General features: G+C 33.3%; 1 protein-coding gene and 1 pseudogene across 1 annotated transcript; both read left to right on the forward strand.

Annotated features, from left to right (window-relative positions):
• Positions 1 to 357: 357 nt before the first annotated feature.
• Positions 358 to 1,858, forward strand: LOC132035299 (calcium uniporter protein 4, mitochondrial). Its single transcript, XM_059425572.1, has 2 exons — positions 358 to 927; positions 1,126 to 1,858. Exons 1-2 carry the CDS (start codon positions 427 to 429, stop codon positions 1,594 to 1,596), a joined length of 972 nt encoding a protein of 323 aa, XP_059281555.1. The 5' UTR covers positions 358 to 426; the 3' UTR covers positions 1,597 to 1,858.
• Positions 1,859 to 4,105: 2,247 nt separating this feature from the next.
• On the forward strand, positions 4,106 to 7,609 carry LOC132033281 (uncharacterized; annotated as a pseudogene).
• Positions 7,610 to 18,087: the final 10,478 nt, after the last annotated feature.

The raw sequence follows: 18,087 nt of genomic DNA on the forward strand, positions 1-18,087 counted from the left end.
TTTTACTTAATTACAAGGATTTTTTAGAATCAATTGGTCGTTCGTTAAAAATACTAGTAAGTTAGTTACCTACAATCACATGTTTAAATTTATTGTTATGTAAAATATACTATTGGTGTATATAACTTAAATGCTAAATATATTAACCTTTTCACGCCAAATATAGTCATTCTTTGTTTTAATAGGGAGAATATTCCTCCTATTTAAGTTTTCATTTTTCTCGACAGCATTGTACCATTATTTAATTGTAGAAGGAAAGTAAATTATTACTGCAAGGAAACAGAAAATAATTTCCATTTAAATATACTCGTAATATTCTTCGTCTTCCACCAATTTAGGACACTATATAAACCCCCATCCTTCACTTCCAACTCAACCATCACAAATTTCCCGTTTTTCTCCACACTTCACTCCTCAAATTCATAAATGGCGCTTCGGCGTATATTAGCGAAACGCCTAATTAACACCCTAAAAATAGATCCACTTCAATCGGTTAAAGTTCTAGAACATTCTAGAGAAATTAATCATGCAGCTAGACTGCCTGAGTTTTTATCTATTCCGGTAGGTGAAAAATTAAGAGAAAAATTAAGGTCTATGAACAATATTACCGGCGAAAGGATTCGATTTGAAGGCTTAGCTCCACCAGCGCCGGCGCCGGCTCCGTCAACGGCGACGGAGTTAACGGCGGAGATGACGGGGAGAATGACGGTGAATGATGCTAAGAAGATATTGAAGATATCACAGTTGGAGAAAGTGAAATCGAGACTTAATGAGATACCGATGAACTCGATTACGTATGATAGATTTGTTGAGATTTGTGGTGAGTTTTGTTGCAATAGAGAACAGAGTTTGGAGTTTGCGAAAATGTTGGATGAATCTGGTAGCGTCATCGTTTTGGGTGACGTCGTTTTCCTACGTCCACATCAGGTATAGAATTCATGCACGATAAATATTAAAAGATATATTTAATAATCATACTAATTATTTATTACGTAGTATCGTAATATTTAAGCATAAAATTCATTTTATATACTTTGTAGATATATAATGTTATTTTACTAGTGAAAAGCTGTGATTAAAATTTACACAATTTGAATTAGTAACTAATCTGTTGATGTGTTATAGGTGGCAAAATCAATGGACAAATTAATTTCAGAATCCATAGCAACGCCAAACGACCCAAGAAGAAGAGAGCTAGAACATATGGAAAAGCAAAAATCCTTAATTGATGAAAAAGCCCAATCACTAGTTAAAGGCGAACTTTACTGTGGGCTGGGCTTTCTAGTTCTTCAAACACTAGGCTTTATGAGGCTAACATTTTGGGAATTGACTTGGGATGTGATGGAGCCCATTTGCTTCTTCGTAACCTCACTTCACTTTGCCCTTGCCTATGGATTCTTCCTAAGAACATCAAAAGAGCCCACTTTTGAAGGGTTTTTCCAAAGACGTTTCAAAGTGAAGCAAAAGAAGCTCATGAAGGTTCACAATTTCGATCTCGAAAAGTATAATAAACTACGAGAAGCATTTTATCCGAGTTATTATAACCAATCATGTCATGGATTCTCGTCGAGTTCTTCGATCATGCAAGAAGTGTAGTTTTTGGTACTTTGCATGGTTAAGTGTGTATATGGATGATTTTCATCAAAACAAGGGAGAGAGTATAGGTAGAATATAACGATGATGATGAAAATTTCGGGAACGCTCGATGTAAAATGTGTTTGTTTTTCCTTGAGTATGGAATGAGAAATCTTTAGAATTTAGATATCAAACTTGATATTAATACTAGTATTTGCAAATCATGTTTGAAATATATGGGCGCAAAATAGATCAATTAACTGATTTCTATCACTTAGTCCATTACTATTGATTAATAGAATCTAATCTAGAATGAAATGACTTGTGGTTACTCGTTCGAACATGTATCATTAAGTTCGGTAACATCAGCATCCTGGCTATAACAAGGCTTAGGTCATGGATGGCCTGTGGATGGTGCGGCTCGGAGTCATGGTCGAATATGATGCTTGCTTGATAGGTTTAGTCAAGAAATAAAGGCGTCTTTTCTATTAGCTATAGCTTTTACCATAATGGTAAGTGATTGATCCTAAGACGTTATTAGCATAGGTAGGCCTGTGCACAAATCGGTTCAACCTGAATATCCGAACCGATTTGAAACAATTCGGATAATTCAATTTGGATAATACAGTTCGATTTCGATTTACAAATGCAATTGTAAAATATTATGATTTAACGTTTTGGATACGGTTGGCTTCAATTATCAACCGAACCGACCCGAACAAACCGAATTGATATGCCACTAATGACTAATATGCCTAATACTCTAATAGTCTAACTGTATATACGCTTAATATTTAAAAGTAATATTTATTTAACTTCAAAAGTGGTGCAAATGAATGTTTGCATGCACACCTTGCACTGGATATTCGTGGCCTTCTTGTTGGCCTCAAGCTGAATTCAACCAACAAGTATAGCAGTCATTTTTTGTAAAACTCAATACAACAGCAGTTTTGAGACTACTCAAGTGCAGCGACATTTATCCACCATAGTATTCCAGAATATAGTTGAGTTGCAGCAGTTACTTATCTCAAACTGCAGGAATTACATCAATGTTACGGCAGCAATTAAGTATACGAAAATTTAACAGCAAACGGCCTCTAGAAAGCAACAATATTTGACCTCAAAACCTCCCAAAATTCAACTCAAAGTGCCACATAAACCAACAAACACATAGCAGCCAAAAGCATTACTTTTAGCCCAAAACACCAGTAGTTATCAGCTTTACAGTGCAGCAACAACAAATTGCAGTTATTCCTATCGCAGGCTTAGTAGCATCTCAAGGATATTTGGGATGAAAACTCCCCAATTCATGCAAAAGAAGAGGGGTGAAGGATGAGTATCAAGAATCAAATAACAACTAAAATGGAGAAGGCCATCCTCAATTTAGACAGAACCAAAGCAATTAGTGAAAAAGAAGTTTAGAAACTCAGCATACTTTCCTAAAAGCTGCCTTTCATCTTTTCCTATCGCAGGCTTAGTTCTCAAGGATATTTGGGATGAAAACTCCCAATTCATGCAAAAGAAGAGGGGTGAAGGATGAGTATCATCTTTGGAGAAGGCCTTTTGACAGAACCAAAGCAATTAGTGAAAAAGAAGTTCCACCCATGGCTTTGTTTGTTCTTTGATCTTAGCCTGTACAAATTAGAGTTTTTTTTTTTTTTTTTTTTTTTTTTTTTTTTTTTTTTAATTTTTTAGGATGCCAACTGAGTTATTATACTTATCTGCTTGCAAGTTGCAAGATGCTAGATTATTAATTTGGTTTATGTAATGTGGTTTTGGCGGATTTTTATGCTTGCACAAGTTGTCAAGCTCTTGTTTTGCTATTTATATGCTATTATGCCTGCAAGTTTATGATTTTTTCTTGGTTAATGTCTTGGTTGTACGGCTGCAAATTTATGATTTCATTATCTTTGGTTATGTTTACTCTAAAGCTGAAATGAAAATAGTTGCTTGTTTAAATTTTGAACAAACCGAACAAATCGATTTGTGTAACCGAATCGAAATAATAAAAACGAATCGAATTGAACCTAGAATGAATCGAGTTTGGTTTAGAATTACAAAAAGTCGAAATTTAAAATTTTAACTCGATAATGATCAAAACCGAACCGAACAGATTCGTGCACTGTGCACAGGCCTAAGCATAGGCATGTGAGTTTTGATCTTCCATCTCTTCCTAAAGTATTCAGTGTTTAAATTTGTTTGTTTGGGTCTAACTTCAATATTTTGTTTGTTTCATTTATTTTTGTTAGAAATATTTGAGCTTTCAGTTTACATTTGTTTTAAATCTTTAACCTTATTGTCCATAATATGTCAATTATTATTTTTATCAGATGACTAATTAATATTTATCAAAAAAATTGTCTATAGTTACTTAAAAGATAACTAATTGTTTAAATATCTTTTAAACCAATTCATTGTAAAATAGTTTTGTCTTCATCATAATAGTCCCATCTTTTTCCCGCGTCCCAATTTATCCTACAGGTTTTTTTTTTTTTTTTTTTTCACTTCTTAAAAACTCCACTTTAATTAATTCCGTTGCCACGTCATCAGTTCGTGCCTCTCGCGTGCGCTCTTTATTTTCTGTTTGCACGATCTTCCCCGGTTCGTTTCTCTCCTTCTAAAATCTTGGCCTTTTGATAATCGTATAAAATTCCAAAGTCAAAACACTTCCATCTTAGTATTTTTTTTTTTTTTTTTTTAAAGAAAATTACCTAGCTTTGAAGATCAGTTAATCCATATTACGGATTGTAATTAAATTCATCTGAAACATAGGAGATTGGTAATTAATTAATGGCGGGGTTGTTCGACAAGCAGGCGCAATTCTACTCCGATGCACGGCCAACTTATCCCGGCGAATGGTTTACGATGTTGGCTCAACACTCTCTTGCTTGGGATGTCGGCACCGGCAACGGCCAAGCTGCCGTCGGCGTAATTCCCTCTCCCTCTCATATTTAACTTATACTATAATTATAAGTGTAAAATCCTTTTACATATCAATATATTTTACTTTATTGTAGCAAATAACTTTGCTTTATCCCTTTTTTATATTGCTAATTTCATTTTTAAACAACAACAATAACATATTCATGGTAATCCTACCAAATGGAAACTGAGGGAGGGATGTATCTTGCAAATTGCTTTCCGATAGACTCACCAAAAGAAAATGTAAGCCATGCAGGAATGTAAGAGACAGCGAAATAGCAAATGCACAAAACAAATGTAGTAACACATATTAATACACAGTAGTGAAAAAGAAACTACGCAATCTAAAACATACGACTATAAGTACGACAACACTCTGGTACCTACTAACCTTCTAACCTAATCATCGACCTCTATACCTTCCTATTATGTCCTCAGTCAACTGGTGTTGTGCCTTGTCCTGTCTAATCATCTCCCCTAGTTCTTCTTTGACCTACCTCCATCTCTCCTAACTCCTGCTATAGTCAACCTCTCACACCTCCTTACTAGCGCATCCTCGCCCATCCTCTTCACATGTCTAAACCATCTCAGTCTCGCTTCCTTCATCTTGTCCGCCACTGAGGCTACTCCGACCTTGTCCCGTATAACTTCGTTCCTAATCATATCCCTCCTAGTATGCCCACACATCCATCCGAGCATCCTCATCTCTTCTACATTCATCTTCTGGACATGTGCAGTCTTGACGGCCAACACTCTGCCTCGTACAATAGTGCTGGTCTAACCACCACCTTGTAAAATTTATCTTTAAGCCTTGGCAACACATTCTTATCTCACAGTACCCAGAGACGAGCCTCCATTTCTCTCACCCCGACATCAACATCAATCTCTCCATCTCCTTAGATTATGGACCCAAGATACTTGAAGCTGTCTCTCTTAGGTATGACTAACTCTATTTAAATTTAAAAAGAAAATGTTCGTGAGTTAACAGCGGCTAAGCTAGAGATTTAGTTATGGGTTAGTAACTTTAGCGGGCCGGATCCAAGATTCAACCTTTAAACTTTTTAGCATTAAATTTATTCTATTTTAAATTATGTTCAAACCTATCAGTTTTACATATAAATTTATGATCTGTGTCGAAAGAATTAAGCTCAGATGACCAGGTACCCGCAACTCAACATGTCCCCTGCCCGTAAACTGCCTTTTATAAAATACAAAACCACTAAACTTAAAATCTGGATTTGTTTGCGTGAATAGAGAGAAGGAAGGTAAAAATATAAGATGTTATGGTAAAATTAATATCTTACACGAATGTGATGGATTTGCTAATACTAAATTACAATTTAAGTTCTGAATTTGGAAGTGTTTGCATTTTCTCTAGTGTATTCTTTTATTTTTTTTTTATTTTTTTTGGTGTCTCAGGTAGTTGAGCATTACAAAAAAGTAATAGCAACAGATGTGAGCGAAACTTAATTAAGGCATGCACAGCAACACCCAAGAATTCAGTATTTCCACACACCGATCTCCATGTCTGACAAGGAACTTGTGGCAATAGTTGGAGGTGAAGATTCTGTAGATTTGATCATTGTTGCTGAAGTAGTTCACTGGTTCGACCTCCCAAGGTTCGACTAATTATTTAGTAATAATTATATCTCCAAATGATAGGTAGTTAAAACTTTACCCGCAGTAGGTGTTTACATTAAATTAATGCAACTTACCATAGTGAAGTGCTTCAATTAGATGAAAATATACATTCATTGACCATTGTTAAGTGATAGTTGTGTATTTTCTGATACATGCCATGTATTTTCCGATACATGCCATACATTCACTGATTTGGTATAAACAATTGATGCGGGTTTTACCCGTGGTCAAGAGGTGACAATTTGTAGCATAATGCTATAAATCGAATCTCAATTCCGCTTGATCACTATTATGTGGTTGTAGAGCTGGAAAAATGGGTGTGTTGCTTCTAAATTGAGCGGGTTATCAAATTTGACATTACCCAACTCGCCAAAAGTTTGTTTGAATCAAAATGGAGGGTCAAGACGAGTCTAATAACATGACACAGTGCAACTAGTCCAACATGCATGCTGACCTGCTTTGGCCCAATATTTTGGTAGGTCATTTTGAATTAAACCCCGTTAGGTCAAGTTGACAAACAGGGCATAATCCAATTCATTTAAATTTGATAAAGTTCACAAATAGCTACTTTTTTAGCTCCTGTAATTGGAAAACGGTCACTGTCGTTGGAGTTTCATTTGTGAAGTTTGACTCAATATTAGTGGTTATTCTTCAAGGACGGAATGGAAAAATGACCGGTAATCGGTATTTGTACGTTTTTAAACTTGGGCGTCTGGAATGTTATTAGAAAGATTGGTTGATTTTACAAATCTATCTCTACTCTTATAACATATGATGCAAAAGCACAGCACAATAGATGATTAAATTTGTTTTAAATCATTCAACAGGTTCTACTCAATTGCAAATCGTGTGCTAAAGAAACCAGGAGGCATAATAGCTGTTTGGGGATACACAGTGATGAGTGTAAACCCTGAATTTGATCCAAAAATGATGAGCTTTCTTGATTTAACACTTCCTTATTGGCACCCAAATGTGAAATTCTTGTTTGATGGCTACAAAACACTGCCATTTCCTTTTGATAGTGTGGGATTAGGTTCAGAAAGTGAACCAACTCCTGTTGACATACAAAAGGAGATTTCATTTGAAGGGTTTTTGGGATGGCTCAAGTCTTGGTCAGCAATTAACTCTGCTAAGGAAAAAGGGGAAGGTTTGTTAACAGAAAAAATGGTTAAAGAGTTTGAGATTGCATGGGGAGGATCTAAATTGGTTAGATCTGTCGTTTACAAGGCTTTCATGCTTGTTGGTAAGGTGAAACTATGAAAATTTTAGGCGTATTTGGTTGTTTATTACTGGCACATGACTGAGTGTTGGACACCATGCTCGTTTGGGGATTTTAAGTCAGTGAGTGCATAATAATGCTGTATGATATTACTTTTTATGGCATTATATGCAAGCTTAGTAATTGCTATGAATATGTGTCTCTTAACAAGTTTTCAACAATGTAGATATATATAAGGTCCAGCAGCATACGCATTGCTTATAAGGTACGTTAATAAACGTATTTAGAATTTGAACGTTATGAGTTTGAGTTTGAGATTTAGTTACCTTTCATTTAATTGATTGGGTTCGAAATATACTGTTTGTATTAATTTTGTGAATATTTTAACATATATAGAGAATCTAAGCTAAAGCTATGGAATTCGGATGAACCATAACACGAAGACTACACCTTTTGGCTTGTTGATGAATAATGGAATAATTTTCTAGCCAACCCTATTATCGTCGTCCTAGTGGGCTAATTAAATCCATTCGAAGTGGGCTCATTGCTCTATCAAGACAGCCCAAACCGAAATCCAACCCAAATCATCATAATGTCTACATACTTTAAGTGCTCCGTGCATTAAACCACGGACAATTTGCACGATTGGCCTTATTCGGGTGTGGTCTTTAATTTTTGGCCTTCGGTAGAACGCCTTGGTTTCGGGTTTGAACCTCCGCTCAGTCAAAAATTTTAAAAAATTCGCAATGTAGAGTTTTGATTCGCAAGGCAGAGATTTGCCTGCAAAACTGAAACTCTACCTTAGGGTAGAGAGTTTTTTTTTTATTATTATTTATTTTAATTCAGTTGGAATTTTGCAAAACTCTGTCTTAAGGCCTAACTTTGCTACAAAACTTTGCCTTGCGAAATTGTCTTCTTTTTTTTTTTTTTTTAACTGAGCCGGGGTTCGAACCACAAACCTCCTGGTATTAGGCGAAGGACAAAATTAAAGGCCACCAATTTGAGGGACAAAAATTAAAGACCAAAAAAAATGTTAAACCACAGAGAACAGTACCTTTTCCTTTCTAGCGGAATACTATTTTTTAGGTGCAAATGTGCCCTTATAAATAAAAATTGAAATGCAGAAACTTTCGTTGATATTCAATTTTTACACCAAATCAGTATATTTGAGTGTGGACCCTGCACCATTGATATATGCACTAAAATTACTACTATATGTCTTGATACATATCATCCAATAGTTGTATAGGTGAGGCAAAAAGATTGGGCGGAGCAGGCAACTTTGTAGAGTAGAGTTTTTCTCAGCCTATTTCTTCGTGTTTTAGAAACGACCAAAAGCACCAGGTCTGATCATTTCTTCTTCTAAGAGTTGATAGGTACGTGATATGTAATCAATAAAGTTTGATTTTTCGACAAAGTCCTTCTAACTGTAAAACCGCAAATCTTTTCAGTGCAATCAATTTCAGTATGTCGATTAGATTTGAAGAGAAAGAGGTCAGAAATCCTTAAAATCACATAACCAAGGAGAGAAGGCCGTGAGGGATTAAATTCACTTTTTTTATTCGATTCAGCAACACATCACTCTTTCATAACATTGTTCTTGTTCTTTCGTGGCTTCTTAATATTCCATCTTCTATAGGAAATACAGTAACATCAGAGTAGCCTTTCGACCATATAAACAAATATACTTACCATAATAGAAAGTAATATTAATACATATAACTGACATAATAAAAGATATGATGATGAATGGATAGATATTTCAATGCTTACATGGCGATAATGATCCCAACATAACACACACACACATTTGTATTGAAAAAGAGACCTCAAAAAATAACTTTAATTAGGTGCTAACTGTATATGCATATGCATTTGCCACCATTTCATGTATGCTCAACAAACTGATGGCCCACTTTACATATATGATTTCTAATATTTGGACCCTCCTTGTTTGTAATTAATTTGCTTTTTTAAGAAGGGCCACATATCCTCCATTTTTTGATTTGGGGAGTCTGAAAAAGAGGTGCCAAATTATTGTTGTATTTATATTCCTTTAAAACTAAACTTGAAACGTGAGAAAAGAAGAAAAAGAAACAGGTTGAAGGACCTCTGCGAGAAAACAAAGATGCCTAATCATGAATAGAGAATTAAAAATTTTGAAATTTAATAGGAGCTAGCTAGGATAATTGATAATTTATTATGATATTTACCAGTACAATGATTCTTATAAATGACAAGTATTAGTGTGTAATTGCACTAAAGTATATATCCGATCTTATCAATCATATGATTTATTAAATTAGTGTCTAAATGTTAAAATAGATGATACTTACTAGTACAATATAATGATGATACTTGAACGTTTTGCTCAAAATATTAGCAGAGACGAATTTAAAATTTATTATTCCTACAATAACCATTGATCTCTAACTTAAAGTCAAATTTTATGAATATTTAATTGATTTTTCACTAAGTTCATAAGTTACAAACTAGATTTGCGTCTGAATATTAGTACTATTTCAACAAAGATTAAACCAAATGGAAGGTGGACCAAAAGTGCATATCCAACCACCGCTTTGCAAGTTGCAATTGGGTAAAGGGTAACGTAACACTCACTTTACATATTGTGCAGTCCCTACTCCCACAAGCAGTGCTGCTGACCTGCTGGTGATGCAGCAAATACAACTCCTAGATAAATATTCCTTGTTGATGTAAGTTCTGAAGATTGGTCATCTTATATTGATTTTGGATAAGCAGTAAAAATAAAAAAAAAGGATGGGGTGAGTACTAATTGATAAACAACTCCTAGTATTATTCAATAACAACTGTCATGTCCGGTGTAATCTCACAGATGGGGTCTTGGGAGGTTAGATTATACGCAAATCTTATCCCTACCTCGTGGGGATAGAGAGGTTGTTTCCGAAAGATCATCGGCTCAAATAGCGCATATCACAGCAGTTGTTTTTTTTTTTTTTTTTTTAAATGAAGTAAAGGAGACATAACAAATAATAGGAAAATCATTACATAGCATTCCAAAAAAAAATAAAAAATTAGTAACAATAGCAAAATAATACGATAACCGAAGCAACAAAAATAACATGTGGTTAGAGAAATCGAAGGACAAGAAACTACGAGAATAGTGCTAATACTATTGATATTAAAGGAGAAGCAGGTACAGTGTACCAAATTACCACCGAGTCTATCCCACAGGAAATTGGGACGACGCCCACCTGCCTACTAACTTTCTACCTTAATCCGCGACTCTCATATTTTCCTATCTAAAGTCATGTCTTCGATAAACTAAAGATGTGGTATGTCATGTCTAATTACCTCTCCCCAAAACACTTATGTTTCCTTAAAAATTTAGCCAAGCGTCTTAATATTCTTGGTCAAACAAGTTATAACTATCCTAAGGAAATAAACTTCAAAAGGGCATGATGTGGCTGTTAAGCACCTCTCAGATAGAGAGAGAAAAAACAGATTGACCAATCCATTGTTGTATACTGTGTATTACTAATATCATGTACACTTCATCCTGTTAGATAATACAGTATGTTTTTGTTTTTCGTTTGATAATACAGTTCGGTGAAACGGAATATCAAACACGTTATTATCTATTAAATGTCTAATACGATCTCCAAAACGGCTTATCAAACGACACACACTGTAATAGACAAATTAACATACAAAATTCGTCTATGAATTGTTAATTAATTGGAGAAGAGTCCCCATCACAAACATTTGGTGAACGAAAGTCGTATTATTTTACTAATTATGGATTAAACAAATGTAGAGGGTACCTTTCAACTAGTATAGTTGTTTATCAGACCAACCGCGACTGACTACTTGATCAATCTCTCACAATAATTATATTCAAATGTTTCATTTTTCTAAATCCTTATCCTTAAAGAACTACGTTATATAATTTTGGCCAAATACTTAAATATATAGAATCTTTCAGCGCCGCTGAAAGATTGAAACTTACATATTTGACGACTAATGATTAAGTTTAATGATATTTTATTCTCGAGTAAATGTAATAATAATAATTTTTTTTAAAAAAATAAGAGTAGAATTGCTTTAGAGCAAAGCAATGGAGGTCACCTTCCTAGTTAGTTAAAAATCATAATGGTAATTTGGATATGAGAGCTTTTTTGCAGAATTAAGGGGAGACAAAAATTCAATGACTAGCAAAAATTCTTGATTTTTATCGCCAATTCGAATTTTTTCCGTTGAGTGTTAGGCACCATTGGGCCAGCTTCGATCCACCATCCACAATGACTATAACTTAACTAGTATAGTGGATACTGTTTTGAATGCTACAGCGAAATATTTTTATAAAGAACATATAATACACATAACATGAAAAATTGGTTCTACGAAAAGTTTGCTCATTGTAGTGGAATATTGTTATAGACAATGACTGTTATAGAGATGTCTATTATATGAATTTATTAGGAACCTGGTTAAAAAAATAAGTATTGACTTATTATCACTAGTTAAACTACACCAATAATCTATTATTCGTGTATTTGACTTAGTAAATCCTTAAATAAAATAACAAGATTCTTGTATTTGGCTTATATGTTACTATTATTACAAGGTAATATTTTTTATTTTGCCATAAATATATATTTCAATTTTTCTCAATAAATGCGTAAAGCATATTTAGTATAAATTGTAATATGTGAATTTTTATCAAATTTTAAATATGCTTGGACCCAACGTCCGACTTATTGTTCGTTTTAGACACAGAGCAATAATTAACAGAAGAAAAGAGGAATAGTTTTTTCATGTAGAGACAAAAACCTTACAACCCGTAGTCTACTTTCCTCTTTAGTCTTTTTAGTTTTATTTTAAAGAAATTAAATAACTTCGAATTTAATTGAAAGTGGATTAGGATAACTAGAGGATAACCCCACCTCTTTGCATTTTATTCAAATTGGGCCAAACATTTAAGGCACTTCATTTTTGTGGTCCTATTTTTCCTACTCTATAAATCTCTCAATGCACTTTTCAATAAACTGTTTTTGCTTTATTTCGGTAGGTTCTATTTGGCTTTGTTGCATCAATGTAATGTTGCACTTCCAAATACTCCCTCCGGATAAAAAAAAATGTCCACTTAGTCATTTGCAAATCCCTTAAGAAAATACTAATTTCTAGACAAAAATAGGTAATTTAACTAAATTGCCCTAATTAATTATGTATTGAGATTAGATCACATAACACTTAATAGGGGCAAATCTGAAAAAATATGGTTAATTCTTTCTTCATTTGATAAGTGGACACTTTTTTTGACCCAAGAAAAAAGGGCTAAGTGGACACTCTTTTTTATTCGGAGGGAATAATAAATTTACATTAGTTCTTTTTTTAAAAGAAAATAAGGTTTTTACCTGCAATCAAAGGCGGAGCCATAATTTGAAGTTTATGAGTTCTGAACAGTGTTTTAAAAGGCGTTTTCGGTGCGAGCCCTGGGGCGGGGCGTACCAAAAATGCCCCGGGGCGATGGGTCGGGGCGAAAGTCTCCAAAGGCGTACGCCCAGCAATTTGGGGCGTACGCCCGGGCGTTTGGGGCGAGTTTTTTTGTTGGGGCGTGTTGGGGCGTAAGCTCAGAAAACTTCTTCAAACTAAAACGAAATTTGTTAAATAAGTCCTTAATGTAATGCCCAAATTCTCAAAAGTCAACATGTAATTACTCAAATGTTTTAAAAAGGAACTGAAACATTAAATTTAAAAGTCAAGACCTTTTTTTATTGCTAGAATGCCTAATATATATTCTTTTCCAATTATTCTACTATCTCAAAAATTAACGAGCGATCTTGAACTTGTAAGTAGCGTATAATAGATTGTTCTAATTAGTTTTTTTGTGAGGGTGGATATATATATATATATATATATCACTTATTTATAGTTTTCTTTAATTTTTTACGCTATTTCACCTATTTAAAAATATTTATTATAATTATATCATTTTATAAAATACTAAAAATTAAAATCCCATAGGGCTTACGCCCCGTGCCTCGGGGCTTACGCCTCACTGAGGCAGACATAAAACGCCCCGGCTTACGCACTCGCCTTTTAAAACACTGGTTCTGAATCCTAATTTTCTTAGATTATTGAGTTCTAAATTAATAATTTGTACATATTCAATAAATTCTTAAAACAAACACATAATTTGAACTACAGCTATTGAGTATGCCAGAAGTCTTAGGCCATCCTCTAACTTTGCCCTTGTTTGCAATCTAAATTTTCCAAAAAAATTGTTAGAGTTATAGAGCATGTTTGGATCAGCTTATTATTTTAGGTGTTTTGAGCCAAAATAACCTTTAAACATTTTTGTAGTGTTTGAATAAGTCAAAATAATAAAAATAAGCCAAAAGTCATTAAAAATAAATATGCAACACATATTTTTCAAACTTTTATACTGTAAATAATTATAAGTAAGAAAATATATATATATATATAGAACACTATTTTGTTCATTGATTAAATTATTACATGTAATAATTAATTAAACTCAATTTTCTTTTATAGTAATCTCCGCATTGCTTCATACCATCATTTTGTTTCTGGTCCACCTCCCTAGAAAAGGTTGCTAGGGTAGAGATGAGTCGATAGGAATACTATAGGTTTGGCAACCAACAAAAAACATTCAATTCAAGTTCTTAACGCTAACTAGGAGTATTAGCTCTAATGCTACCCTCTAAATTAGATAGTGGAGCACCTATTTTTTCTCTCCGAAAATAGACGTCGGACTGAGTATGCATACTTTGGTATTAAATAGTCTTTTTTGTTTTCTTTGTAAGTAATAGTACATCGTCCCACATTATTTTTTTTCTTTCTTCCAAATTTTTTTTAATCATAATACATAACTACCAATTAATAACAATTTTAATGTTTTCACTTGTGTATCTCCTCTGTCAATTTGCTTGTCTTTGGTTACTTCTCAAGATCAGCTTTTGGAATTAAAAAATTGAATTAGTATTTTTAAGAATCACATTATAATGTCGAAGGTCGATTCATGGTTTGAATTTTATGGTTTAGAAATTTAGGACAACTACCCCAAGCACTATAACTAGGTCTGAAATTTAATATTTGTAAATGTTTAATGAACTTTTTAACATATATATATGTCTAGGCTAATATTGCTGGTTTATGTCAAATCCATAATTTACACAGCGGATCCGCTCTTGCAAAATTCTATACAACTAATCGAGAGTAAGAAACAAGCGTGCTGATTATTAATAAATAAAAAATTACCAATTGACTTTCCAAAAGAAAAAAGGAACAATCATTTTAACTCATGGAGTTGAAATTTATCCATGTAACCACTATCTAGACCACAACTATCGTGACCCTACAGGATCAAGGTCATGCATGACCCAAAGTTTAAATGGATGTACATGCATTAATTACGAAAGTGAACGTGACTGAAAAGAATCGTTTTGTATTAACATGTGATAGTGTCACTTTACTGCTCTTATTCCACAAATTTGTTTTAAAAGAGTACTCCAGAGTGTAACCTTCATGGAAAGACATTTCCATTGCTAATTTCAATATTAAACCATGCAATATTCTGCAATGTAAAATGAAGAGGAAAGACATTTCTATAATCTTTAATTTTTACCTCTATACATAATTTAGTATTTATAAAGGTAAAATGAAAAGGAAAGACATTTCTATAATCTTTAATTTTTACCTCTATACATAATTTAGTATATATAAAGGTACGTGGTTCAACTGACCATCTTTCTAGCTATGTGGTTCTGCCACCAAAAGCGGATGTAGCCTGTTGGCTATGGGTTCATCTAAACCATAAATTTCAACACGAAATATCGATATAATTGTAATAAAAAAAAAATTTAAAAAAAAAATCAATATTAGATCCGAACCTATAATCTTAACCCGCACAATATGAATTTAGTGCTAAAAGTCTTAATTGAACCCATTAAATTTAAATCTTAAATTCTCCTCTATCTGCCACACGGTGAACCCAAGTAAAAAAGAACTCAGAGAAAATTTAAAGGTAAAATTTCTCAAATGACTACCTTATTATAGCTTCCTACCATTTGTAGCTATCCTTTTTAATACCACCATTCGTAGCTGAAAATCAGCTGATTTGTGTATGTTTTCGCATGTATTTGTTGCAAGCAAATACATGAGCATGCGGTAAAAAAAAGGAACAGTCTTTATTTTGGCTCAGAACGGTGGTGGTATTAAATGAGAAATTAAGATATTTTTTACCTTCTTTTCCACAAGATTAGCTGTAATATTCCCTTTCCTTACACGTATCTCTTCTTCCATGCATTCTTCAACATTCAAAACGTAAAAATTCAAATTTCAAATTAAATCTTCAACACCTCTGAAAATACATTAACAAAACAAAAACGATCAATCATCAGGTAATTCGTGCAAAAACACCGTTTTGATTTCACAAATTTCGTCTATTTAAGTTGTATTTATGTGATTTCAATTTTTTTTCTTGGAGCATAATGTCAAAGTTGTTTTATTCTTCAATTCTTTTTTGATTTCTATCTTTATAACTGATATTCGAAAATAATGATGTAATATCATTGTAAGCGTGTCAATGAATGAATAATGCTCTTGAAAATTACGATTGAAAGTATTTTAATGTACATGAATGGTTAGGAATCAAAAAAAAAAATCCTGTTCATATCTTTTATTTTTCTGAATCTAAATGGCATAGTATAATGCATGATAAGCTAAACTATGTATTTCTGAAGTGTAATTCAATATGTGTATGTTGTATTTGAATTATTTGAATTATTAGTGAGCTGTAAATCTAATTTGTATAAATTGTTCAAATTTGAACGTGAATCTTATGTAGGGCATACATATTACAAGTTTTATGTTGAGACAGTGATTCACGGATTTTTATTTTTATTTTTTATATAAAATGGCCAATATTTCATCGTTGATTAGACACTCTGGTATTTGGAACGACGAGAATAAATATGTCAATTACAAAATCGATGCTGTGACTTTCAAGGAGTATTCGACGTATGAGGAATTGTTACAAACAGTTGCAACCCAATTGAATTTGGACAAGAAAATGAAAAACATAAACATAAAATACATGGTTGAAGGTGATTATATTCCAATGAAAATTCACAATGATATGGGTGTTAGGGTGTATGTGGAACTGAAGAAAGAGAACAAAGCATTACCAATGTACCCATTATGTATCATTACAACTGATAGAAGCATGGAGATATGTATATCGGGTGAGAATTGTGTTGAAGGTGATTATTTGCAAATCGAATACACGAATATAATGGAAACAGTTAGTTCCCGTGATTTGGCATCATCAAGTTGTGGAAAGGCTGATTTGTTATTCAAAAACAACAAGGGTATGGTTATTGATGACAAGAACCAAAAAGTAGTTCCCGTCGATCAAGTATACAAGGATAAAGATACATTAAAAGTCAATGGTGAATTATGCAATTACAAACAGTTCAACTATCTACGTAAAGGAGCAATGCAATAAGGTATTAAAATGTGCATTTGTTTATGTATTTGCAACTGTGTGTTGTTATGTATTTGAACCGTGACGATATGTTTGTTAATTTGTACGAGCGAAAGTATTTCTCGATGTGTATGTTTATTATAAAGTAGAATCAAAACTGATTTGTATGTATTTGTACTCATAAATAGTGTATTTGGCCCGGGTTGCATTTGATTAACTTATTTACATATGGTAAAATTACTCATTTGTCCTTTGTATTAATAATACAAGAATAAATACATTACTGATGTATTTTACATTAATGTGTGTTTTTTTTTTTGATTTTTTTTTTTTAGCTACACACTTGTGTGCGTATCAGGAGAGTGTGATTGGAAATTTAGGGCGTCAAGTGTAGGTAAGTCAGGAATGTTTAGAGTTAGGGAGTTTCAAGACAAACATACACGTCCGTTAAAGGAAAAGGTTTATTCCCAATGCCAAGCTACAAGTCGGTTCATAAGTGGGATTGTCAAACCAAAAATATCAAATCATAAGAGGAAATATACGCCTAAAGACATTACGGAGGACGCGAAAAATGATTTTGGAATAGATGTTTCATACATGGTTGCTTGGCAAAAAGAAAAGGCGATGAACGATTTAATGGGTGAACCGGCTGAATCTTATAAAAGACTACATGGATATCTATACATATTGGATAAGACTTACCTCTTCACATATCAGAATGCGTAAAACCCGCGAAAATGAATTTCGTATGTTTTTATAGCTCGTATGCATTTATCAAATGCTTTGATTATTGTCGGCCAATTGGTAGTTGATGGAAGCCACTTAAAAACACCATACAATGGAATATTTGTCTCGGCAAGCACATTAGACAGCAGTATGTCAAAAAAATACATATTAATTTATTACCTCAATATATATTTTATCTGTTTAGACAAATACAAAATGTATTTTATTATTTTTTTTTTTTCTTTAATCGTATCTCCGTGCAACATACTTCCCTTAGCATATGGTGTGATTGATTCGAGAATGACATCATGGACGTGGTTTTTTTGAGCGTTTCAGAAACATACGGAATTAGAGAGAATATGTGTATCGTATCAGATAGGCATGAAAGCATAAACAAGGCTGTTTGTAGCATTTATCCAGAAGTTGCACATTATGCATGTATTTGGCATCTGTGTGGTAATGTATGTAAAAAATACAAGAAGAGCCATGATGTGTTGAGTCCGTTTTTTATTCC

The sequence above is a fragment of the Lycium ferocissimum genome, chromosome 10 (assembly GCF_029784015.1).
Source record: "Lycium ferocissimum isolate CSIRO_LF1 chromosome 10, AGI_CSIRO_Lferr_CH_V1, whole genome shotgun sequence".
Lineage (NCBI taxonomy): Eukaryota > Viridiplantae > Streptophyta > Magnoliopsida > Solanales > Solanaceae > Lycium > Lycium ferocissimum.

What these genes read in the sequence shown, in the direction of transcription:
- LOC132035299 (XM_059425572.1), top strand. Translation starts at nt 427, where the DNA reads ATGGCGCTTCGGCGTATATTAGCGAAACGCCTAATTAACACCCTAAAA. An exon ending in TTTTCCTACGTCCACATCAG is followed by an intron (nt 928 to 1,125) that starts GTATAGAATTCA and finishes GATGTGTTATAG; the next exon opens with GTGGCAAAATCAATGGACAA.